At 33.5% G+C, this 26,933-nt stretch overlaps 3 protein-coding genes across 4 annotated transcripts; 2 read left to right on the top strand and 1 right to left on the bottom strand.

The window, feature by feature from the left end:
- The first annotated feature begins 797 nt into the window (after window positions 1–797).
- LOC146531089 (uncharacterized) lies at window positions 798–5,101 on the top strand. The gene is made up of 3 exons (XM_085199684.1): window positions 798–1,311; window positions 3,075–3,226; window positions 3,716–5,101. The coding sequence occupies exons 1-3, from the start codon at window positions 1,047–1,049 to the stop codon at window positions 3,800–3,802; spliced, it is 504 nt and encodes a 167-aa protein (XP_085055810.1). The 5' UTR covers window positions 798–1,046; the 3' UTR covers window positions 3,803–5,101.
- Window positions 4,494–21,872, bottom strand: east (enhanced adult sensory threshold). Of its 2 annotated transcripts, none has more exons than XM_085199681.1 (10): window positions 21,721–21,872; window positions 17,751–21,177; window positions 16,200–16,269; window positions 13,809–14,009; window positions 13,013–13,157; window positions 12,223–12,391; window positions 11,539–11,679; window positions 10,848–10,999; window positions 8,808–10,428; window positions 4,494–8,306 (listed from the first exon to the last, which is right to left on the bottom strand). In XM_085199681.1, exons 2-10 carry the CDS (start codon window positions 20,889–20,891, stop codon window positions 7,656–7,658), a joined length of 6,291 nt encoding a protein of 2,096 aa, XP_085055807.1. In that variant the 5' UTR covers window positions 20,892–21,177; window positions 21,721–21,872; the 3' UTR covers window positions 4,494–7,655. The 2 variants fall into 2 exon arrangements, with proteins under 2 accessions (XP_085055807.1, XP_085055808.1); XM_085199682.1 differs by having other exon boundaries at window positions 16,245–16,269; window positions 21,721–21,871.
- An 18-nt stretch (window positions 21,873–21,890) lies between these two features.
- On the top strand, window positions 21,891–22,821 carry mRpL49 (mitochondrial ribosomal protein L49). The gene is made up of 2 exons (XM_085199683.1): window positions 21,891–22,047; window positions 22,314–22,821. The coding sequence occupies exons 1-2, from the start codon at window positions 21,931–21,933 to the stop codon at window positions 22,776–22,778; spliced, it is 582 nt and encodes a 193-aa protein (XP_085055809.1). The 5' UTR covers window positions 21,891–21,930; the 3' UTR covers window positions 22,779–22,821.
- The last annotated feature ends 4,112 nt before the right edge of the window (window positions 22,822–26,933 follow it).

Raw genomic sequence — 26,933 nt, 5'->3', positions numbered from 1 at the left:
TATCACACACGATCCATTTATGTTTCCTGTTTTATATTAATCGTGTCTCCTACGAAAACCGTGAACCTCTTTTGAATAAAATTGGCCAAATCGTTAACTTGGAATATATCTGATTTAAATAAATTAAAGATAATTTAGTCCACGTACTTGGAAGGCCCAGTAGATTAATATATATAAATATTATGCAATTCCTACAAATACTACACACGTATGTATAACTGAAACTTCCTTTTATTGAAATCAGTTAAAAACAAATTTTTGTTTTACTTATTTACTAACGTGCTATATTAGGTGTCTAAAATCAATATTTCATTTAACACTCACAAGCTATTAAAATAGCCGCGTCATGGGAACTTAAGGGCCCAGGGTCTGAGAGTCCCACGGGATTCGCCAACCCCTATCGATGAGCACATGTAAATGTCACTTCACACCTAAATCTTAATTATTTAATTAAAATTAAAATAAAACCGTTTATAAATTTAAATAAATTTAAGAGGCGGTCGTGGCTCATGGACACAAGGGTTTGACTAACTCGGCAGTTGTAGGTTTGGTCCCACTCGGGGAAATTAATTATTATTTATTAATATTTTCATTTCTTCGATCTAGTACCAAGGCAAAAGCCAAGCGATGAGTTCCATCACACAAATCGGCGGACAGTGGGGAAAGGAGTGGAACTCCCTGCCTGCTCAACTGTTCCCCGATAAATACAACTTGGCCGTCTTCAAGGAAAGAGTGAATAGGCATTATCTGGGTAAGCATGCTCCACCATCGTTCGCATCGTCACGCATCGTCGCGCATTGCGCTCCTGAAAGCGGTTTCAGGATGACGTGCTTAAAGGGACAGAGTCAGTTATTATTCATTTAAGATTTAATAAAAGAGAAATCTTTATTGCTAAATTCTGTTAGATAATAGTTAAGGAAAAAGTCTTGAAAGTGTTGCAAGATAAGCTGTAAGTGAAATTAATATAAAAAAGCTTCATATTTTTGATATAAACAAAAGTGTTTTTCCACATTTCGGAAATTAACATAAAAAACGAAAATATTACCATGGAATTCATACGTACAAACTTCTTAATACAAAATGATATAGAAAAACAAGATTATCAAAATGCTGACAACGTTTACCAAGAGGTCTTCAACCAGCAAGATTTCACCGATTACTTCCAAATGTTTTGCAATCGTCCCGAGGTGTTCCAGGGTCCAGTCCAGGGTCTGGAGTACCCTGGGCTTGGAGAATGGGAGTGGAATGAGCAGGTGTTTGTGAAGGAAGAAGATATGGAAACGAGAGCGTCTACGAGTTTTAGTGAAGAAGGTTAGTTACATTTTTTATTTTTTGGAAATTCTTATTTGTTATTTTATTAGGTATTTGATCATTGAGACCGTTGTGCTGCTAAGGCACAGCGTATGACTGTGAACGCGACGATTGTGGGTTCGTGTACCACTCGGGGGAATGAATTATTTAATGCAATATGCAATATATCGAAAATGTTATTCATTCGGTTAAATAATTAAATGAAAAAAAATATATATGTATTACTTTTTACAAGTTGGCTGTTTCTCTATTAAAAGCAGTTGCTCTCCACATTTATTTTCTCATTTTGTGCAGTGACAATAATAGTTTAAACTGAATTACGTATTAAAAACTTTTAAAGTGATTCTTTGTCGTTATTGCTTCGTGATTGGAGTGATAAATTATTCTTAACTTATTTTGGTTCAAATTTCTGCTGTCTTCTATGAAATAAATCCTTTCAAATGGTTGACTATAAGAAATCGCTTCTAGTGATAAGGCCACCATTACACTTTTGTTTGTTTTGTTATATATGGAAGGAATGGCAATATTATTTTTTCTTTATTTAAAAAAAATAAAGAAGAAATAATATTGCCATTCCTTTTTTTTTTCTTTATTTAAAAAAAAAATAAAAAATAATACTTTATTGTACTAAAGTACAATAAAGTATTATTTTGATTATTATTAATATGGTGTCGAGACAACGTTGAGGTCCGTTACTCAACACGCAATGCCTTTCGGTTGCGGTTGAAAACGGGGAGCGGAGTGTCTTAATAAGAACGATAGAAGTATCTTAACACTATGTTCCATCTGCCTACCCTGCTATGTGCGGGATACAGCGTTAAACTAAACAAAAGCTATGTAGGTAAATTAATAAAAAAAAACTGTTATATAATTGTTAAGGCTCGTCGTCTATCTTGCTGTACGGAATAAAGAGTGAAAAGAAAACAAATACTTAATAGTTTTTACAACTCACAGCCTTTACAAACATACCTACTAACACCTAAACATCCTGCCAATAAAACCCACCTGCGCCGCCGCGCGGTAAACAAGCAGGCGCCGGCGCCTCACGTGGTGTGGATTCACCTTGCTACTGCTACTATAATCTGTTGATTTTATTACTATTATGTCGTCAACCACAAGTTCATTTACGAAATAATATATCAGGTCCCGTTTTTTCCATTCCCGTTGGTATTTCCTCGAGCACTTGGATTGTGCTATGATATAAGTCCTAGTTAGCAGGGGAGGAGAGAGAACATAGAGTTAAGGAACTCCTCTTCCAATTCTCCGCCCAATTTTCGAGACATTGTGTGTTCAGTACCGGTACCGTTGCGTATACAGTTATATCGCTGAATCGTTGCATCATGACGGCACCGACAAAAGTCAGCTCAAAGTAATCATTACGAAGTACCAAAATACAATGACATTTATATTATATGATTTTTTTTTTACTTAGTGTTAAGACACTCCGTTTCCAATTTTTCGCCGAATTCTAAAGGCATTGCGTGTTGAGTGGTGGAACCCAACGCTACGCTTTACTCCAACACCAGAAAGAAAAAATAAAACATTTTTTCTCGAATAGGAATCAAACCTGTCGAGTTCTTTGTGACACGATTGTGTCCCTGCGTCAAGATGGCCTCGACAGCAATTTTTTAGGGAATAATAATTATTTATTAAATTAATTAAGTAGTCCCCAAAAAATATTTAATTTTAAAAAATATGCATAAAATATAACCAATAACATAGTAGGTCAAACAAAAGAACTAATTTACTATGCATCATTTCAGACGCGCGGTCACCGTCAGCGAGCCGCAAAGAGAGGACCGCCTTCTCCAAAGTCCAGATAAAGAGTTTGGAGGCGGAGTTTGAGAGAGCCAACTATCTCACACGCTTGAGGAGATACGAGATAGCTGTCGCTCTACATCTCAGTGAAAGACAGGTGTGGTACTGGTGTGGTATTTTACTTACATTATTAGGAAAAAAGCCCGGCGTCGAGTTCCGCCACGATGCCTCGAAACATTCGGCGGAAAGTGGGGAACGAAGTGTATTAACACTAGTTTCCTATGCCTACGTTGATGTATGCGGGATACATCGTGAAGCTGATTTATTTTATTTGATTAGTTTTTATTTAAAATAGAAAAAAAAATGTTTTTTAGCTTCACACTGTATTCTACTAATAGCAAGCAGGCTAGCAGAAAATACTTAAAGGTACTAAACAAAAGTCACTGTTTTACGCTCACCGTCCAAATTGACTCGTAACCTTTTGTCTTAATAGACAATATTTATTTTCTTGTTCTGGTCATCAAAAAATAAAAATTAAATTATTCAGCCGTGTGAGGAACGAAGGACAAGAACAGAAAACAAAACAAGGTACCTACGTCTCTTAATATTCTTCAAAATAACATAAATATTTTTTTTTTATTTTTAGGTGAAAGTTTGGTTCCAGAATAGAAGAATGAAATGGAAAAGAACTAAAGGAGCTTCGAAACAGAACAAAATAAGAGATCAGTCTTAATAAACTTGCTAACAATTGGATAAAATACAAATAATACCGACTTATTTTAACATTCCTAAGAATATAATTAATCTTTATCTACGGGATGCGCCTGTAGATCCAGTTTTCCAGTTTCAAGCAGTTATGTTAGTGTCTTTTGAATTTTTCAAAGTATTTTTTTTATTATTAGTTTTTGGGGACAAGACTATTCTGGGGTGAGCACGCGCCACCCGGCAACCTTATTGCTACGCCCATGTCTTTATGTGCATAAAACACATTTTTTTAAATAGTACTATATGATAGTGATTTAGTGATATTGTAGTGTCGTATTTTTTTATTTTTATCACTAATAGTGAATATTCTGATTTAATCTATACAATAATAAAAACATAAGCTATTTGTATTTAAATACATTTTGCAGTCGTGGCGCGACTGGTTGTGGGTTCGATTGCCACTCGGGGAAATGAAATATTTATTTAAATTTATGAGTTCATTTCTTCGTTCTGGTCACAAGGCAAAGCGCGGCGGTGAGATCCACACGCAATGCCTCAAATCGATCGGTTCGGTCGAATCGGAAAGGTTCAAATCGATTACTTATTTTATTAGAATATTTCTAATATAGCTGAAAGATAATAAATGGCAATAAATGTTTCATTATTATTATTATATTAACCTGAGAGTGAAAATAATATTTGATAAATTAAAGCTACAATAAATTTTCATAAGACTTTATTTACATCACTATTGTTCACTATCCTGTATGTATACTCACATGTCTTAGAAAAATAGAATATTGTAATCGTTCTAAGAATAAGTAATAATATAATTAATCTTTAACAACTTATTAATCTTAATATTTTTATAATAATATATTACTTACTAATTGATTCCACACTTATGTACAAATTATTTTTTTAGTTTAAGTTTTTTGAAATAAAAAAAAAATATATATTGAACAAATATTTTACTTATCTGTGGTTGTAAAGCTTAAAATAAAAAAATGTAAAAAGAATAACTTCAAAAATACTATTCATAATATAAAGAACATTATTCTTGTCAAGTATTTTTTTATTTCATTATTTTTATTTAATTGCCTTAGAAGACATGATAAAATAGTAGTCAATAACATTAATTAAGAATCATTAAGATAGCAAAAAAAATAGGAAACCCATAAATAAATAAAAAAAAACAAAAATTCAGGACATAAGGATATGTTTATTAGACAAAGTCACGACGAGACGCGACGGAACTAATAATAATTATTGTAATAAAACAATATTTTGTAAACTAACACGATATCTTTGGAAGAAACTAACTCTGCCTCGCTTTTGATCAACATATTCACTTCCAAAATTTAAATTATTAACAAATAACACATATTAAGGCGAAATATTTCAATTTATTACAAATATTGCCATTTTTATACCTAATATTATAAATGTGAAAGTTTGCGAGGATGGATGTTTGTTCCACTTTCACACAGAAATTGCTGAACGAATTAAGATGGAATTTTACAGTAATATAGCTTATATATCAGAACAAGCTAAAATTTATTTAATGTTTTGCATAATTTCGCTATAACTTCAAGCGGCCGCGTTCGGGTCGCTAGTTTAATATAAATACACATAATGAGAAAAATGTTTTTTTTAAAACAATAAAATGGCTATCCAGAAGCTACTACTACAATGTAAAACAGTGTAATTTACATACATATTATTGGAAAAAAATCTGTTTTTTTTTTCACTAAAAACATAATAAACCTAATTAATCATACATTACGTCTGTATGTTGAATACATTTGCCATACATACATAATATGCATATATAAAATCTATCTTAACTAATATCAACCCCAGACATTCCTTTATCAATTACAAAGTACTAATTACATAGTTATATTATTATAATATATATACAAGAATTATCATCAGTTTGTTGATAAATTCAAACATTCGTTTTGTTCCAAGCGTATTTTGAATATTTACATGTTCAATACAAAAATAGTAGTTTCTTTGAATAATTATAATTTTTTAATGTTTTTTTTATATACATTCCCAGTCCTCGTATTGTGCTCTTAATAAAAGAACAAAATTGATTAAATTTAAATTTATCTTCAATTATATTGTTGGAGACAGAAAAGATCTGAAATAATCACAGACAGTCAAACTTTTGGGGATATTTAGGTAAAAAAAAAACCACTTATATAGTAGTGGGGTCCAAGTTTGAGAACCTTTAGAAGCTACGCCTTAACACACTTGTAAGCTGTACACGTGCACGTACAATACGGTCAACGAGTCGTGGCCTCGCCGAAGTTAGCCAATCCTAGGAGGTCACGACGCATAGGCCGTACTGTTAATATTAACATTGGACCGTATCTAAAGGGGACATTCATAAATTACGTGAAATTTTCACATATTTTATAATTTTATACCTAGAAATTATTAAATTAGAACTGCAGTACTGAAATTATGTGTGTAAAATGATACGGTGTCGCAGTGGCAAACGAGGGAATTAATATTAATATTTCGCTCTGGTAAGAAATCAAGTGTTGTGTTTGATCACTCAACACATAATGTCTTAAAAATTATATGTTGCGTAGGGAATGGAGTATCTTAACATTATGTTCTCTCTGCCTACACTGCTGTATGCGGAATATAGCGCGTCATGTCACGTCATTTACCATTTCGCCCACCTTTGTCACACAACCTCATCTTCAAATAATGTAATTTATGTATGACCCATTAGATATATCACCAAAAAATGATAAAATACAATTTATTTTCAACAATATATAACATATATGATTAACTTACTATTCAAACATGAGCGTGCCAAATACAAAGCTCGGCTAACAAAATCGATAATCGAAATTATATCGATGTCATACAAAATCGATTCAGGAACATCGCTTATCGATAACGAAAGCAGTGTTTATTTTTTTTGGAGATTTATTTACAGAATTTAATAAGAAATTTTCGCAGGCACTTTATTTTATTTTATTAAGGGCCGCCATTAAGTATTATATGGAAAAATAATTTCTTTGAATTGCACAACAATTGGTCTATAATGATGTCTCAGTTAAATATTGTCCATACATTTTTTGGTATTATTAGTCGCTAGTTTGTTTATCTGTGTATTAGTTTCTATGAAACCTATTAAGTTAAATAATTAATATTACATTAAATGAAAAATATGCTCGTGATATTTGAGGGGTATAGTTACACCTATAATATACTTACAATCAACAATTTTTTATGATAAATAGTTGAAAAAATCATCTTGTGTCTCCTTTTCATGCAAATGATACGAATTGAATGACTTTTTTTGTATGTATGTATGATAAATAAATTATAAATGCATGTTCTAACCTGACTAGAGAATTTTGTATGGGAATTCCAAAGGCAGTGTCTATTTGAGATTAAGAAGAAAATGAAAGCTAATAATAATAAACAATACAAGCATAAATAAATAAAAAAGCAAAATGGATCGTATCATTTGCATAAAGACTTCCACCAATATTCACAGCTCAGAATCGAACCTACACTAATATTTACATAAGGCTTCATGTGCTCTCACTTAGGTATTGCTTTGCCATGCGGCATATCACTTATACAAAAACACTTCAAGTCACTTTGGAAAACACTTTCACTTTTAAGTTGGCAACACTTAAACACTTAACATTTTTTTTCAATAAATCATCAGTAGTAATTAAATAATCTTCTCAAATCAGGTTTCTTCTATTAATTAGGGCATTTTAATCCGTGCCTTTATTTATTAGAGTAAAAATTAGCTGTAACTATTATTTTACAGTAATATTTATTTTCGAATGGCAACACTGTTCGACAAGTGTCATTATTACATACAAGGCTTGTCGCTATGGTCTCTGGTCACTAATTGTAGGTGAATTAGAAATGGACACTACATTAGTCACTACGTTGGACACTGTCTGAGGTATAACTGTCAATGATTTAGGTATCTTGGGTAAGATCATTGAATTTGTAACCAGTGGAGAGTTTAATACTGTCTCAGTTGTAATTGACACAGCAGGTCCCAGGTGAGGTATTTTAATGGGAGTAGATACTAATAAGGGTGCGGCTATAGTATTTAATGAAGTTTGAGAAGTCACTGTTGCTGATTTCGATGGAATAGGAGCTATAGTTATGTTCTTAAGGCCCACATTCTTCAAAATGGTTGCCGCATTAGATCCTATATTTAAATCGGGCATTTCCTTCTTATCATCAGTTGTTATATTTTGTAATACAGTACCACCATTGCCCAACATAGTGGATGGTTGGATTTCAGTTATAACTGTTGTTTCATCAGGGAAGGTTATATTAAGATTTTTGCTTTCTTTATTTTCTTGTAGTTTTTGCTGTCTTTCGCGTCTTATTAGGCACATTTTGTTATAATCTTCAAAGGTTATGTGGTACCGAGTGCCCCCTGAAAGCACCTGAACGAGGCTGGGCAGTGAGTGTCCGTCTACTGCTAACTTTAGAGGCTCCCTAGCCACTTTTGCTAGGTTTTCCTGAAATATAATAGAAAAATAAATTATTATATTTTGTAATAATCTTTAAATATAGCCAATATACAAAAGTAAAAAAAAAATAGCAATAAATGTATAAAACTCCGAATTTCGATATTTAATAAAAAATAATTTTCAAAACGAAATGTAATAATAAATATAAATAAAAAGTTAACTAACTAAATAAATTGATCAATTTTTATTAAATAAACACTAGCATCGGAAACAATTACTAATTTTTTATATCAGATTAATTTAAATTGGTTCATAAATAAAAAGATCAATATACTTTTTTTTTCAACAAAATAGCTAAAAAATAAAGGTTTTATTAAATTGACTATTGAAATTTATTGAAAACTAAAGAGGAATCAAAGTTTAGTTATTAGAATATCAAAGTAATTGAAATTAGTAAATAAATAATTGTTTACTTCAAGCAAAAGGAAAGCGAACCCGCGAGCGGGTCGCAAATATTAAATAACATAAAAAGAGAAAAATTATACTTACGGGAGTTATAGGCATTAGATTAGGTCTCCACCCTTTGCTACTAGTTTTAACCTTTTTGGGGGTATCCAATCTATCTTTTTTATCTTTTTTCCCTTCAAATTTCAGACCGGGCATTTCTTTTTTCTCTTTTCCATCATTTTTGGGTAATGGCGCCACAGCAATTTCTGTGGGATCAGACGCCGAAACACCTTTGACTAATTGTTGTATATTATGCAGGACATTTTGTATGGCCTTCCTGCCTTGGGCGTTGGGTGTATTTATTGCTATAAGTTCAGGCGGCAATGCTTTAGCCTTTTTCTCAGACTTAGACTTAGTTTTAGCAAAAACTGGTGGCGGCATAAACTTTTTAGGTTCTTTATCCTCATTTTGATTAGATTTGAGCAAACTTTTGCCATTTATAGAGGGTTTTTTGCGAAATTCTATTAAACTGATGGATTCTCGTCTCGTTTCTGCTATATTATCGTAGGCTCTTAGTCTATTTTGTACTGAAGTACTGTAGTTAACCGCATGAGGTGAAGCATTGTGTGCCAAAATTAGATCACCGCTTCTAAAATATTTTTCCAAAATTATTAAATGTCTTAAAAAACTGGATTGGTTGCCGTATGGCCTTTGCAGTTCAGCCCAAAGTTTTCTAGTCTCGTTATCATATTGTATTACACTGTTACATTTCTCCCAGCCCTCAGGCGTAACTCCTTTTACGTTGTTAAACTCCACATTACACTGTAAATTCATTTCTTCTTCACCCGGAAACAATTCTCTAACTGATATTGATGGATTAGTCTCTAATCGCTTTACCGGGTTCGAATACTTCGAGTCAATTTTCTTAGTATCTTTATCTACTGTCATTTTCTTTGATAATTCGCTTATATTTTTCTTTACTTGTGTAAAACTTTCTGACAGCTGCCATTTGTTTTTTAATGTATTAATATCTGCAGATTTTCTATTTGGTATCGTCTCTATTGTGCATTCGTCATTTAACGGTATATTTTTAAGAATAGTTATTTCTTTTGGCTTTTCTGTTTCAAATTCATATTCATCAATCTTAGATTTATTATCTTTGTGGGATAATATTTGACCTATTTTATGTAATCTTTTAATATTTTTCTCATTAACTCGGTGTTGGTTACCTGGTTTTTGTATACCAATGTTATGAACTTTTAAGATATTCTTTTGTTTTTGCGTCAAATTCGTTTTACTTTGAAATTGCGCTGGATTATTTTGTTTCTGGAGCAAATATCTCAATTCAGTCTGTTTATCTAGTATTAATGGAGTTTCTATATCACACATTAGATCTTCTGTATCACTTTGGGTATTATTTTCTGTAGTTTTAGCGTTTGGTACTAATATTTTATTAGATGATATCAAGCTTTCAATATCTTCTTCTAAATTCTGTTTGTCTTCTGCACTCTCTTCTTTAGTTTTCTCCTTTTCTGGGGAGCTTTCTGTAGTTCTTGACGATGTTTCACTATTATTCTCAGGTTCTATAGATTTTCTTTGTTTAGATTTGTTTCGTGCTTTTTTCTTTTGTTTGTTTGCGCTTGTGTTGCAATCTTCTAGAACTTTAGCATCGTCTGTGCCTTGATGTTCTAGAGGTATTTCCACTTTGTATATTTGTAGTAATCTGGAATAAAAGAGAATATTATATTTAAAACTTAAGCAGGTTAGGCCAAGGGAACTTGTTAAGACACTGTGTTCCTCGTGTTGAGTAGCGAAAGCTCAACGCTGCTCTCTGTCTTGGTATCAGAATGAAGAAATCAAAATAATTCATTCCTCCGAGTGTGCATCGAACCCAAAAGCAATAACAAAATTATTATTTGGAAATTTTTTGAAATACACAATTAAGTTTTTAAATATATACGATGAATTAAAGACGAAAATACAAATTAAAATGTCAATGCATTAAAAATCATCTGCCGACACTCAACAGTGACAAAATGTGACAGTAATATGTGTAACAATAGTTGGGGTTCAATTCCGGGTGAACGGTATATAAAAGTTAACCTAAATAAAAATACATTTGAAAAACAAAAAGTAACCCACTTTCTCGTGTAAGCCTCAGCGTGATTATCATTGTGACCGGGTCGCTGCAGCAGAGTGCAATAATATCTGCACACTTTGCAGAGTACTGGTCTCTCGTTGAATTCAACTGGAATACCCGCTTGCTTGAATAGCGGGTTGAAATCCGCGTAATCCTGGAAATTATATAGAATAACTGTTATACACAGTTATTCTTGCCTGATATGGCATTCTTATGTGAGTACTGCTACTGTGAGTTAAGAGAGTAAACCTACTCAAGCCACTTCCTGACATGATTTAATTGCTCATTTTTTAACGCATTGCATAGTGTAAAAACACCAAATCACCCGTCATGTATTTTGCTACTAAAAAACTACTATATTATTATTATATAATTTAGTAGTATTTGTAGAGTAATGAAACAATGAAATTGTTATTTTGATTTTTAATTTATGGTCTATCAGTTGGGTCGAGTATAGCGACATAATATATCAATCGAGTCTATACTGTAACCACTGGGATGGTTGCGAATTCAAATCCACAATCTACAATTATATTTAAACTTTTATTTTTCTGCTCTGATAAAACAACGCGGCGTTAAGATTCGCCATTGAAAACACAACAATTTAAACATAGAGAAAAAATTGTAAACAAGTATTTCAACCAAGTTTTCTTGGGCACTTAAAAATAATAAACATAACTTTGATAAACTCACGTGATGTATAAAATGTAAATTATGATGTTTCGTCAATCTTCTTCTGCACAAGACGCACGCCATCAACGGCGTTAAGATACGGTAGTGTTCCGCACACAGTGGTATTGTATGGAGACCGGGATAGTCGGATTTCAGTTTTAGCTATAAAAAAAGCAATGATTTAGGATATGAAGTTGACGTAAAAAGAAATTCATATTATCGCACTGGTAACAAGACAAAGCGCAACGTGGAGTTCCACCACTGAACTCGCAGTGTCTCGAAATGTGAGTGGCGCGTGGAGAACCGGGGTCTCTAAACACTAAGGTGCCCCTGCCTAGGTGCGGGATATGCTAAAAAAATGAAGAATACTTCATATAATTTTAATGAAATTAAAATAATACGAAGTATTCTAAAATTAATTCTTATTAATATAATTCTTATATAAACACCACCACCACTATAAAAGTTTTGAAATCTTTTTTCATTCTTTTCTTTTCGGTCTATCCATAAATACCTAAAGTTTTTATTGGATAGGTCAAAATTCACTTGTTTTAACCGCCATACATACGAACTGTTCAATTATTTTTCTAATTTTATCATTTTAAGTAACGGTTAACTGCGAAAAAATTGACAATGACCCAGATACCAACGTAAAGGCAAACCAAATAAAATATAATAATAACAATAACAAAAGCCAAATCTTACCAACTTATTAACACCAGATCTCATCTTAATCAGCCATTTTCTCCTGATCGCGTGGTCCGCCGGCGTCGTGCACCCTGCTGTGTGGCAGTTAGCGAGACGAGTGGTGGTGGTAGTGGGTTCATCTTCGCTCTCTTCCTCTATGGGAGGGGAAAGGGGTTTCTCTGGACAACTGGTGAAAAAAGAGATTTGATGAGTATTATGTATATTTATTTTTAGTTTCTTAAATTTTTCGTAATGAAAGTTGTTTATAAAAAAATACTATTTTAACTTTAATATAACTAAGTCGCAAAGTTTAGGAGAAATAAAGCACTTTCTAGGTTTAAAGACTAAAAGACAAAAATGCCTAAAATAAATAAAAAATATAATAATAACATTATTGTAAAGCAAAACAAAAAGAAAAATAACACATTCTTAAAAAAAATACAAAACAAAACATTATAAAATGGCATAACTATACTTAATATCATAATCGTGAAGAGTTTGTTTGGTGTAACGAGCTAATCTCAGGAAATACTAGTTCGAATAGAAAAAAATGATTGTATTCAAATTGACAATATATATATCAATAAATTTTTAATAATTGAGATGCAAATTGGATCATGGCTAAATTGAATATGATTGCGATTTTTTAATTCAATAAATAGTTAATGTAATGAAAAAACATGCAAAATTGTGCGCACGCGCATTTTTGTGTTTGCGTACAAATGCGCACATGTGTTTGTGCGAGGGGGCAGAGTAATGGCACGTGTATTTTTGAGGTTACGTGTTTTTATGGGTTTGTATCACTTACACATTAGCCGGCGGCGACGTGGGCTGTGGCATGTCCGGGGGCTTGGCCACGGGCCGCTTGCGGTAGGAGGGGCAGTTGGCGCGGCGGTCTACGTGGCGGTAGCACGCGTCGCACAGGCAACTGTCTATCGTCAGCTTCTCTTCGTCTGTTTTGAAGTAGAATAGAAAAATATGTTTAGTAATATCTTAATCAGCTTCACGCTGTATCTCGCATACAAAATTCTACTGTTAGGCAGAGGGAACCTAGTGTTAAGACACTCCGTTCCCCATTTCCCGCTGAACTCTGGATGCATAGTGTGTTGAGGAACTCAACGCCGCGCTTTGTCTCAACAGCAGGGCGAAGAAATGAAAATATAAATTTAAATAAATATCTCATTTCCTCTAGTGGGGATCGAACCCACAACCAGTCGCGTATACTCAGTCACACAGTTATACCTCTGCGCCACGACTGGTCTCAATATCCTGTAGACCTGAACTAAACAGCGACTGTAGTAGATCATCATTTTTTAACAGCTCCACGCTTTATCCAGCTTATAGCCAGCTATTTTTTTAATAAAATATCTAAATAAAACACCACAAAAACAAAACCAATCATTATGCAAAATCTACTTCTGCCGTTCACTACTTTCCATCAACGAATATGGCTGTCAAACAGGCTGAACTTCCCCTCGCAGTCTTTACACAACCTTCGAGAGTAAATGAATGCGGAAGGAAGAGGCCTTCACCAGAACGACCAGTTCGAGGCTCTCCTAAGCAATTTAGACAAATACTGACAAGAAATATAAAAAAATACTCACTATCCAACACTTTCTTCTGTCTTTCACCACTTTTCATCTGAGCGATATGGCAGGGTGTGTCAAACAGGCCGAACTTCCCTCCGCAGTAGAAACACTGGTCCATACAAAGCCTGCCAGGGTGAATACTGAAGGAAGATGCCTTCTCCGGGATGACCAGATTAAGGGTCTCCTTGGGTTCAGGTTCCGGAGGCACTTCCCCATCTAGGAACGAATTGGTAGCTGTTGAATTGAATAGCTAGAGATAGGTAGAAGATATGAATGGATGAAAGTGATACGACTAGGAACCTAGTGTTAAATTACTATAGCTTTAAGATATTAAGTATAGAAGATGGTTATTTTTTAAAGAGCTTTATTTCTCATTACAGTAAGCAAACAATGGTGGGTTAATTTTGTAGTTTTATAATAAGTAATTAATTGTTTTTTAAGTATTCAATTCAATTCAAAATATTCTTTATTCAAATAGGCAAGTATTATAAGCACTTTTGAATGAACATATGAACAAAAAGCTACCACCGGTTCGGAAGGCAGTTCTGCTGAGAAGAGCCAGCAAGAAACTCAACAGTTGCTCTTTTCAAAATCAATGGTACAATCTATTATATTAGTTGGCAGCTATCCTGCATTACATTCAATAGACATTAATTCCATACATGTTTATCCTCTAAATATTCCCCGCAATATATAAGATCATTCTGCGCAAAACAGAGATAATGTAACCGAACTCACTTTAAACAACACTTGGGTTTTAACGCGGTTTAAAACTGTTCCAACTCGCAGCTTTGCTGTTTTCAGCATACAGCTGGGAGCACGGGCACGGAGAACCTGGTGTTAAAACACTCCGCTACCCATGTATCATATAGATATAAAATATAAAAGGACAAGTTCTCACTCACTGAGGTAAGACGCACCCACAGCCGTATCGCTGTGCGTAGAAACGTGAAATTTGGACACGAGTTTATTTTCGTAATCTGGACATCCACTAAGGGATTTTAATTTTTTTAACCCTAAATGGATGAAATAGGGGTGAAAAGTTTGTATAGATTTTTTTTAATTAGAAATTCAATTTAAGACACATAAAAATATTTAATTGAACACGTGCTTCACTGTTTTTTAGAATTCATAGTTGAAAAAGTGTGCAAATAATGGGTTGAGAGTTTGTATGGAAAAATCTTTAAATCGCAACTGATTTTTATAAAATTTGTAATTTAGACTCTTAAAAATACTAGATTACCCTTAGGGGTGAATTAAAATAAACACGTGTTTCGTGGTGTATTTTAATTCACCTCTAAGGGCCAAAATAAGCAAGCGAAGCTGTGCGCGTCCGCTAGTATTATTATAAATATATTTTAATTTCTAGTTTCAATTTCCTTTATAGTTTCATATTCAAGGAAAGAAAATTCCAAATAAACTGTTCCACCACTGGTACATTAGTGAGTAGCTTTATTAAAAAACGTTACTTCTTTAATTATTACTCCACCTATAATTTTTATAATATTTTACCTATATTATTTCTAATTTTAATATTTAATAATGATTTTCACTTTTAAAAGTAACGATGAAATGATTATGTAGAGCCATGTCCATGACGAAACATATAAAATTGAAAACATTGACATAAAAAATCTGATTATGACAAAAAATATATTTTTCAACTTCACGCTTTCACGTCTACAGCAGGATGCTGCATGGGGGATAAAGCGTGAAATTAGAATTAGGCAGAAATCATCCCACCGTCCATTTTTACGATACGTTGCGCGCTGAGTGGCGTTAATCGCCGTGCTTTGTCTTCTTACGAGTGGTAAATGAGAAAAAGATCATATCGCTAAATCCTGTACTGAACCCACAACAGTCGACGCTGAGACGCGAATTTGTAATAAAAAAGAATTAGAATATTTATTTTATAATCCACAACCTTTCCTAATTAAGCCAACTCGCACTTAACCCCTTTTTCCAATTTCCCCTAACCTTGTATTATATAAATATGTTAGTTGTTAAGGATATTTTGTTAATAAATTGAATAACATCAAATTCTGTTAAATAAACGAAAAATTAATAAGAAAGGGAAGATTTCAAGCTTTTGTTTCTATTTCAGCTAAAAAAAGACAAACAAGAGACCATATTGGTACATTATTATAAAATAAACAGAATTTGATATTTGAACAATCGACGAAACTTAAGTTTCACAATTTCACAGCTGAACATGTTGTGATCGGCTAATCATGAAGAAAGAACACTCGATTAATTCACCTATCAAACAAAGAGAACTATATCAAAATAGGTTCATCAGTTACATGCGCACACACCAAGTAAAAACAAAATATTTAAAGTATGTGTGTGCATTTTAGTTAAGTTTTGTCGATAGTTGAGTACATGGGGTGAGCAACATCCACACACCATGGTTGTTAAGACGATTACTGTAATGTGACTTTCTGTGCCCACCATCAGATGTTGGCTGTGCGGCGCCCTGGAAACAAAATGAAACAAATTAGTTAAAAACAAAACTAAATCTTAAATTATTATAAAAAAAATATACATTTTCTACAACGAACCATTGAGAGTTGAAACTTAACGCAGCTATTCGCCTAATTGGATCAGGGAAAGGATTTTTTTACATACATGTATAACACATGTATATACATTTGAGCCTTACTTATTCAATTAAAAAATGCCTAATATTGGCCTAATTTAAGAAGCTCGCTGTGGTGGAATCTAACACTCTGTTAAAAAGAAAATTAGCGTATTTAAAGTGTTATTCCACACCTAGGAAAATTATTACTATAGGTAACAAGCGGATAAGAATTTCCACGTAGCTAGATGAGAACGTATGGCTTAATGGTCGTAACGCTTGGACCGTTTCCAAGAGGCGGGTTCAAGTCCTGCTACGTTTATTTTTTATACGTTTTCTAAAAGCGTATAAATTTATTTTTTCCCCTTAGTAAGATTTCAACTTACTATTTTACAAAAGATGTCCTAGCTGTACAAATAGACTGAGCAACATATATATCATAATCTACTAGTATCTTCCGTGTTCCACTTTCCGCCGAATTCTTGGGCATTGTAGTGCAGTGGGTGGCAGTGTTAAATGGCGCAATTCAACACCGCGCTTTGCTTCGTTACCAGAGCAAATGAAAATATAAAATATTTCATTTTCCCCAAGTGGGAATAGAACCTTGTGTGTTCGATATAAAGTTTAAGATATTAATTAATTTATTTGATGCCAGATGTGATGCAGGAAACAAACGAGTGATTGTAAACGCGACGAGTTGTGGGTTCGATTCCCGTTCGAGGAAATGGCATATTTAATCTTTTCACGAGGTCGTCGCGGAGCAGCGGTCAAGGGTGTGACTGTAATCCGACGGTTGTGGGTTGGATCCCCACTCGAGGAAGTGAAATATTTATTTACGTTTATATTTTCATTTCTTCGCTCTAGTGTCAATGCCTCCAGAATTCGGCGGAAAGTGGAAAACGAAAGCGTCTTAATACTAAGTTTCCTCTGCGTACCTGTGTTTAGTGCGGGATACAAGGAGAATTAAAAAAAAAAGTAAATAATAAATAGTAGGTGTAATGCGAAAAATAAAAATAAGCATTATTAGTATTACCTAAATAAAAAAAATAAATTACACTTAAACATTGCTTATACTAAACTTTCGAGCTTTATATAAGCTTGTGTATTATTATAAAGTAACTTTTTAAGGAAGTATATAAAATAGTGTAATTTAGAGTAATATTACAATTTTCAATAATTGTAATTATATTTTAAATTAAGCTTTTGTGGCGTAGGCCTACGCCATAAAAGCAACTCTGGCTCTGGCTGTAGACCCGAACGTTGTGATTTGGATTTCCACATGGGAATGGAGTGTCTTAACACTAGCCCTCTGACTACCTTGCTTTGTGCGGGATACAGCGTGGGGCTGATTTTATTAATGAAAAATAAAAAAAACTGACCTCCCGTCCTCCAATTGTGTAGAACTCATCCTCCCCTCCAGTATCACCAACTTCCAGCTGAGGTCTACCAGATCTGCCCTTACTCTTCTGGAAGGTCATCTTCAAGGAGCTCCTGTATTTCTTCTTGTCTCTGTCTCCAACTCCTCGATTCAGTTTGATTACGGTTTTCAAAGTTCCAGTATAATCAGATTTTCCAGCTTTACCTTTACCCATTGTATTGTAATGGTTACCGTAAATACGTTCTTTTTCTTTTAATTTCTCTATTTTAGCTTCATTTGCTGCTTTATGCGTTAAAAGTCCTAATGTCCGGAGAACATTTTCTTTGCGTTTCTGACTTTCAGGTGTCTCTAATAATACATTGCTCGGACCTGGCAGGTTTTCAGTGGAATTCCTCGCCGATTTAACCTTGGAAACCTTTGGTTTGGGTTCTTCAGGTTGACTTGGACTCTTGATTTCCATTGGTTCCTCTTTCTTCTCCTCTGTTTTAATTTCTGGTTCAGGATTCTCTGGTTCTTTTTCTTCTGGTGTCACTTCGACTATTGGTTTTGTCGTTTCCTTCTCTTCCACTACTGGTATATCACCAGGTTCAACTGGAATATTGGTTTCAACTTTTTCAGTTTTCGCAGAATCAGCGACAACGCTATCTAGTTTTGGGACTTCAGAGGTCAAAGATATGTTTTCGGGAATAGGTCTCACAGTTTCTAATGGCGGGGCGAGTGCCTCCGCTTCTATTGGTTGCGTAGCTTCAGGAGATTTAACAGCTACAGGCGTGGGAATTATTGAAACAGGTGACTTTATTTGTGATGGCGGCGACATTATCTTCTCTATCGTCGCCATTTTCTCTTCCATCTCCACACCCGACTCGGAAGACTTCCTTGACAACGAACTACTTGATTTTCTTTTAGTAATTTGTACTTCGTTACTCAGTTTCGATTCGATGTTACGTGGCGTTATCGATATTTGATTCGAGTCTAATACGCTTACTAACGCCTGACTCGAGTTGTTTGGATGTAATGTTGCATACTGGTGTAAATCTATTTGCTGTGCCGGCGCAGCCTTATCCACAGATTTTCTTATCTCAGTCAAAGTCACATCTTTGCCCAATGATTTCTCAAATATACTTATAGCGTCGGATTCTCTTGAATGAGTCGAACTAGTTGACTCCTTTCTTGCACTAACACTGTTCCTCTTAATTAATGTTACTGAGTTAGGAAGATCTACGTCTATCGATCTTCGTACTTGATCTCTCTTTACTATTGAAATAGCAGAGTTATTTTCAAAGCAACTTAGTACATTTTCTTTTTCAATAAGCTTTTCTGGTGATCTGACAGGTTGTAGAGCTTTCAGAGGCTTAATGTCTGCTCCAGATTTAGGTATTAACACAACATCGTTAGAAACCATTACAGATTTGCTATCATTGGATTTGGACTCAGATTCTTGCCTTTGTCTTTTCTTATCGAATTCTTCAAACTCTTTCAGTCTGTCCATTAGTTTGTCTATGCTGGCGACTGTGCTAGTTGGTTTGTATGTAATTTCTTGTCTATTTTCAGTACACTTTTCATCTGAATAATGAAGGCGTATGTTTTCGCTATCATCGTGTTTAGAAGGGGTGCATTCATTATTTATTTCAGTGATTGAGTCTTTGTCTTTAACAGGTGTTTCAGGTGTAATGATACTGTTGTTATCCCCCAGTGGTTTAGACAGGCCGTAGAATTGACGCGCTGATTTAGTTTGCAATTGTTCAGTACTTGTATTATTGGTCTCATTTGATATTTCTTGATCTTGATCAATATTTTGATCTAAATCATTGATGAGATCACTAATTTCCTTTGACAATGTGTCAACTGTCTCTATTCTGTCTTCTCCTAGCTCGTGTGTTATAGTACTACTATTTATACCATTCTTTGATTGGTTGATGGTGATAGGTCTTGAAGTTGTGGCTGCTTTCTTTCCTCTTCTGGCTTTCCTCATATTTTTAGATACTTCTTTAGAGTTAAATGTTTTGGACATACTATTCAATATATTACTACGTTCTTGAAAGAGTGCTTCAGTCTTCATCAAATATTTTTCTTCTAGTTCTGATACATTAATGTTTTCTAACTTAATCCTATTACTGTTATTGTTGTCGGAGTCCAGAGATGTACTCCGTTTTAAGCTCAATTTCTTCTTATCTTTTTCTTTTAATATATTACTAGGCTCTGTATCTGTTTTTGTTTCTGTCAACTTTGAATCAATACTAAGAGAAGGCACTTTTCCAATAGGAGAGATCTGTACATTATTTTCAAATTCTATATCTAGTTCAGTCTTAGTTTTTTCTAAGTTTTTGCTGAGCTCACTGTCATTGAGTGTTTCGCTGAGGCTTATGTCTGATTCTGTTATGTCTGAGCATTTGGATATCTCACTGCCATCCCTTGAGCGAGATCTACCCCTTTTCAGTTTCTTACATTCTTCAGAAACCTCAGGAGCATCAGCTGGCTTAGGATCTGAGAGTAACCTCCGTCTTTTCTTTTGCTCCTTCATAACAACTTCATTTAAAAGATTGCTTTTAACTTTCCTAGGTTTCCCACTTCTCAAGTTCTTTCCTTCGAAGAGGGATGGACTGTTGCTCCTTTCAGAACGCATTGAGTATGGACTTGTTCTTGGTCCTAAGACTAAGCTACTCGGAGAGTCTCCTAACACTGACTTCATCATGACCATATCAGAACTGAGTCTCACTCTCCTGCCTGCTGTTTTAGGACTCGAAGACCTAGAGTTAGGAGTCACCTCATCAATGGGCTCTTTCTTTATCTCTGCGACAGGTATAAGTGGGATGGTATCTTTATCCTGTGCTATATCAATGTCTTTATTAGTTTTCCTAGTCCTCTTAACTGTTGCTCTAAGAACCTTTTTCTTTGCATTGGCAACTTTTTTAGTTCTTAATATTTTTGTTTTTTTAATACCTAGCGGTCTTTTCTTGACTACTGCTTTAGGCCGAGGTGGATTTTTCTTGAGTTCTTTGGATGTTTTAGGATCATCTTGAGGCTTTGTCTTTTCCTCCTCGTTGAGATCTGAGGCCTTCTTGCGGGCACGAGTCTTGGGTTCCACTATAGTTTCTTCATCGGGGCTCTTGTCTGGCTCCTCTTTAACTTGCTTAGTTTTCATGATGGAATGTGTGGTGAAGGATTAATCTTTTCTTCCGACATCAGGTTGCTGTTTGTCAGCTCCCTTCACTCAGTCAATCAGGGATTGATCAAAGATGTTTCAAAGATTTAATCAATCCTTGGTAATGTTTTTCCAGAGTTTTGTCAATATATTAAATATTATGACAGTACTTAGAAATAAATAATTTATCTGCAATTCATGTAGAGTTGTAGAACTCTACTTATGTTATCCTTGATATTCAGTGATATCTTGTCATTATTTACAATTTCTGATATGCCATCTGCTCCTGAAATAGTGAAAAAGGTACACATTAATTATAATATATCATCTAAATCAAATTAAATACTTAAAAAGCATAATGTTGCATTAAAATAGTTATCTGTCAATTAATTTAACAATTACATTTGTTTTAATGCTCAAGTTGGTTAAAATAAACATTATAACTAACAAAAAACACATATTCTCAATTACTTCAGCCACAAATTAAGTCACAAAGTGGAGGTAAACAAAAGCGATCAACAAGTTCTCGTTCATATTTCACCTATTTTAGCGTCGTAAATGTAAATAAATAAAACTTTAAACGTACTAGACGCGTAGACATTCACTTAACGTGATAATATTTACGTTTACAGCGTTCGTTACATAGAAAATTGTAGCGGAAAAGCAATGAAAAGTCAATGTTTTTGTGGGCACAGTGGTAAGTGCATTGCTGTAGTGTATATGAGCAACGCCACCTACAGCTGAGCGATGCGTGTGCGTCGAAACAGAAAGCACCGAATCATTTCCCTACCCGTGGCGCACCTATGCTATGTACACACTAAATACTCACTATATATCCCTTTAAACAGCCAAAAACTTAAATAAACACTTAAACCAACACTCAACACGACATTATATACGTAAAAGTTCAATAAAAACACGCGTTAAAACTTAAAAAATGATTTTCTAAAAGCCCAAATGTATGCAGGCGACCGCCATAGTGTTTCCTTCGAAACGAATAATATAGTTCTTATTGCTTGTAGTCTATTCGCTATTCAAAATGGCGACCGTGTTGCGTTCACACCGCGTTTTTACACGTTTTTTTAATGGAAATCAGTCGAATATCCTGAACTATTGTGCTGATTTGGGTTCCGCGGGAGTTAGGCGATTAACACCGGTAATTATTGCGCTGGATCTGCTCTTAACGCCGCGTAATGCGCCTCCGACCGCGACATGTGACAGTACTATGGTTGTACACCCGGCGGCGTAGGTGCCTCACGTGGAAATAATCATTTATTATATTTATTTTTTTGGTTAAATATGTCATTAGTTTAATTGTTTATTACTTTTTTGACTGTTTTACTTTTGTAATAATTTAACAGGGTCAACAAAATCATTATAAATATTATTTTTTTATTTTAACCTTTTTATTTTTTATTTCAGGTGCAAGTTCAAAGAAAATACTCAAGTTTTTCACAATCACCGTTTGTACATAAAATTGAAGAACAATACGATTATGAAATAATAAAAAATCCACCCGAATGGGCATATGTGGAGAGACTGTTACCTTTCGAGACCATTCCAAAAGTTATCCCAAAAGATAATTACCCATCAGGATGGATACCACCGAAGGAAGAAGCGAGAAATTTACCCTATTTTATACCTAGAACAAAAAATCATGAAATTCCTATATATTTGTGTTTAACACATAAAGGCAATAGGAAAATTTCAAAGATTAAGAAAATAGAAGGGGATATTTGGTTAATGAATGATGAATTAAAAGCGTATTTAGAAAAGATTAAAAACCGTTACGTAGAAACTAGAGTCCACGAAATGGGTAAATTTATTGAAGTTAAAGGTGATTTTGTGAATCCATTAAAAGAATGGGCCTTTTCTAAAGGTTTTTGAAAATATGTAATTAATGTTAAAGAATAAAATGTGTATTTAGATATGAGTTTGTTTTATTATATTTATGTTTAACTCAAATCCTTTCAGTAAGACATTATTCAATAATTTTGTTAGAGCTATAAAATAATATACTTATTAAATCAAATATTTTTTACCATTTAACTTATAAAATTAAGAATTATACGATACTTATAAAAATTAAAGTTTTCAAACAACATTAATGACAAAATTAACATGTAAAACAAACATTCCGTTACTTTGTCCATACGTCCATAACTCTAAAAGTAACAAAAATAAATTAATAAAAATTTATACATTTTTAACAATAATTAACAAGTACATATCCAGAATTTTATCACAAAATGAGTATAGATACATACACCCAATGTTTTCTATAAAAAAATGTTTTATAATTTCTACAAACAAAAAAAATCACAAACTAACTCTCAGAAGTAATAAACCTAAATGAATAAATAAATAATGAGCACGTTGCGACGCCAACTTGCTTCGCCCGCCGTACATGAAGTACGTTTCATATCGCCGCCGCGAGGGGCGCTGTGGACGGCGGAAGGTTTTACCTACGTAGCTATATAACATCCGTTGTTGGCCCTACACATATTAATTACCATCCACACCGATATTTCTTTGTTTTTAACACATTTACCTACACTTTTCTATAAAAATCAACACAAACTTCGTCACTACAAACTCAAAACTAATGTTAAGAGGTTATTTCGTTATAAAAAGAATTAGGTTATTTATAACATTTTGTAATGTTTTATTAAGTTTATTAAGTTGACAAAACTCACGTTAGACATTAGTTTTCGCTATCTCTCTACATAATATGCGGTTACGTAAGCGTTTTATGTACCTACCTATGTAATGTAAATATGTACAATCAAGGCCAAGTGCTTTCAGAACATGACGTTGCAATCAATATAAATAATACGGGGCTAAATTGTATATATTTTCCTATATATTTTTAACTTTGATCGCTGTTAACTAGCTAAATATTAACTTATAAACTCGTGTCACTATTTAAATGGCTTTACATAACATTATTTCTAAATTACGTTTGTTTTTTTATTACGTGATCATTATCTAAGTATGGCGAATATGTTTTCTGCCTAAGATATTTTGAAAAAATATAATAATTAAGTAAAGAGTTTCTTTTGTGTTTAATTATTGTATTGTAAATGTATATAAAAATGTATTGTATTGTAAAGTTTAATAGAAAACAAAAATTACTAATTATTCAATTAAGTTAATTTAGAGGCCGTACAAATGATTGTTGATATCGAAACCTTTAGGTTACAAGTTGTGAAACTCTTTTGTTCCATAGACCGGATGTAAATTTTGTTTATGAAAAAAAAAACAAGAGCCCGATTTCGATGTTTTTTTGCTCTATGATATTTACGTAACAATCTCAGCCCCGTTTTGAAATTGAATACTGTATACATTTTGTATCCTAATTAGTAATTTGTTTTGATTTTATAGTTATATTTTATATGCGGCTTCACCTGCGTGGTCAGATGGAAATAATTTAAAGTTGTGTATGATATACGACATTATGCCCCCGAGGTTGCTCGGACTGCACAGTATCTATATTGAAATATTTTACATGTTTATCCTCGATAAGTAACTTATGAAACAAAAGAATTTCAATTGATTTAATTTCTTGAGATTAGCGCGTTCAATTAAAAGTATTATTCTGCTTTTTAATAGTATAGAATATAGATATTCGTGTGAAATAAGTAACAATAGAACGTCAAGTATAATTGAATTTAGATAAACAACAAATTAAAACTTAGATAAGAGATCGATTAATAATAATAACTAGTACATAAAAACAACTGACTTCAGGAAATACTTTAGGCGGAAATAAATGATATAAAATTTTGATCATTTATATTTTTAGTTACGGGTAAATTCGTTTTAAACACAAATAGGTAGAGCACAAGGAGTAAGGTTAATAATAAATAATTAACTAATGAAACATAAGCGTGTTGCCTCTATTAACATCTAATTAGAATCGGAATTCTAAGCATGAGTCAGTTATTACAAAGAAAGTACATATAATATATATTACACATAGAATATATAAAAATAAACGTCTCATGAGGCCGTCGTATGGCAGAGGGGTAGTTGTGAGTTCGATATCGATACACACTCGGAGAAGGTATAGGTTTGATCACTCTACATTACTATATTGAAATCACTCAAAAGTTGGTCGGCGCGTCTCAAGATTAGGTTCTTTGAGGACGCGTCTGCGTTAGCGTATCTAGAGATATTATCTGGAGGGGACCTGGACTTTACCTTTAAACAGATATTTTTATATTTATTTATTTATTTATTTATTTTATATTATATATTTATTTTTATTATGTTTATAATTTAATTAAACTAATTAAATTATATTATTTAATCAATCGTAATGTCTTATATTAGCTTAGATTTTCATAAGACTTTGAGGGATGTAGACATGTCCATTGTACCCAGAAGGTGGACTACTAACAGACTCACAGACTAAGCTACTTTTGACCCTCATTGAATTGTGACAACAATATGACGTACTGTACTTTAAATATTCGTATAAATATGGTAATTTTCATAACATTTTTAAGTATAGCTTCTTAGCTAGCTTTCTATAGCTTCTTAGCTGTAAAAGCTTGACACTTTTCTTTCATCGCAAGTAAAATACAGGTAGCATAATATTAAAAGAGAGTGACAGCCTTTTACTTATACAGCATTAAATTTTCGAGACTTGCGTGTAGAGCTGCGAAGTATATATATATACAGGGTGTCCCAGGAGTCAACGATAAAACGAAATCAGGTGATAGACCGAGTCATGACGGTTATGAGAAAAATATAAAAAAAATTCTTTGTCATGTATTTTTCATATTATATTGATTTTAAAAAATATCGGAAAAACCGACACCCTGTGATGGTTTTTCAAGTCCCAGGACTACAAATATTAGTCTTTCTTCATTTTTTTTTCTGTAATGTAATCATGAGTAACCTTTCTATGAATTACATTTTAAGATTGAAACATACCTGCATCAGTTTTCAATAAAATAATCGTGTTTTTGCCAAACATTAAATTCAAAATATTTACTACACTCAACTTTAACCGACTGTACTATAAAAAAAATGTACTGCGCTGTTTTTGCAAGTAACTTTAAAAATTGGCGCATTTAATCTGGATTCCGAAATGGTAAGACACTTGCTGGATTACTTCTTTGTTGAAGAGAGAAAAATCTAAATACATGATAATCGGGATGACGTTCAACGTTTTGGTATCTTTTCCGATACATTCTAGCTGCAGCATTAGCGTTACATAACCATTCTCCATGAATGAAATGTATATTGGCAATGTGTCAAAGACCGAGTATATGGCCTGCGAGAGCCCAGACTCGAGCACTATCCTTATAGGTCCTGGGCCAGCCCCTAAGTCGAAAAACGTTTGGACGGTATCCTGCGATCACAGACCACACCAGTGACCTCTCGCCACTTAGCCCAGGCAACGCTTACGCTTCGCTCGCTAACGCTTCCGACCATGGAGATCGTGATTGATGCCTCCAGACTCGTGACGCATGACGGATCTAAGATACCTGAACTTTTTGGGGCATATATGTATATATATAGGTACATTAAATATATTATAATTCAATAATTCACTTCATCATATACCCTTCGTAAGAAAATTTCATACATAATTTCAACATTTGGCTGATTCAGCCAAATTCCTAGAAATACAGTATAACTGTATGAGTCAACTGAAAATATCCTTTGTATGTATAAAGGTGTGATTCAATGAGAAGAAATTCACTTAAGTGCGATACGAGTCGTACTTATCTATTTATAGTGTACGACTTAAAGCTTTTTTAATACTTTATTATTTTAAGGACTTTGTAGATTTTTTCTACGCTTTTCTCTGTATACCAGGGTACACATAAATAGCATATTGTTAAGACACCATTCGCCAGAATTTAAGACGCTGCAGTTGGAAGCAGAGCCTGCCTCTCTTACACTTATTCCTCATTTACCATTCTATGGTCTATTCTTTCACGTGTTCAAACCACTTAAGCACTTTTCTTCTCCTTAACTCTCACTGTTGAAATACTCTCTGTTTATTTAGAGATATTTCGCGTTTGG

The sequence above is a fragment of the Heliconius melpomene genome, chromosome 16 (genome assembly GCF_056956725.1).
Source record: "Heliconius melpomene rosina isolate 202511_hmr_F chromosome 16, ASM5695672v1, whole genome shotgun sequence".
NCBI lineage: Eukaryota > Metazoa > Arthropoda > Insecta > Lepidoptera > Nymphalidae > Heliconius > Heliconius melpomene.
Note: the sequence above shows the minus strand (reverse complement) of the source record. Positions and strands in the feature narration are given on the sequence as shown.

Coding starts and splice junctions, on each gene's coding strand:
- LOC146531089 (XM_085199684.1), top strand. CDS start 1,047: ATGGAATTCATACGTACAAACTTCTTAATACAAAATGATATAGAAAAA. Junction 1,312..3,074: donor TACGAGTTTTAGTGAAGAAG/GTTAGTTACATT, acceptor GCATCATTTCAG/ACGCGCGGTCACCGTCAGCG. Junction 3,227..3,715: donor TACATCTCAGTGAAAGACAG/GTGTGGTACTGG, acceptor TTTTATTTTTAG/GTGAAAGTTTGGTTCCAGAA.
- mRpL49 (XM_085199683.1), top strand. CDS start 21,931: ATGGCGACCGTGTTGCGTTCACACCGCGTTTTTACACGTTTTTTTAAT. Junction 22,048..22,313: donor GAGTTAGGCGATTAACACCG/GTAATTATTGCG, acceptor TTTTTATTTCAG/GTGCAAGTTCAAAGAAAATA.
- east (XM_085199681.1), bottom strand. CDS start 20,891: ATGAAAACTAAGCAAGTTAAAGAGGAGCCAGACAAGAGCCCCGATGAA. Junction 16,270..17,750: donor ACACAATTGGAGGACGGGAG/GTCAGTTTTTTT, acceptor TTTTGTTTCCAG/GGCGCCGCACAGCCAACATC. Junction 11,680..12,222: donor GATCTGGTGTTAATAAGTTG/GTAAGATTTGGC, acceptor CTTTTTTTATAG/CTAAAACTGAAATCCGACTA.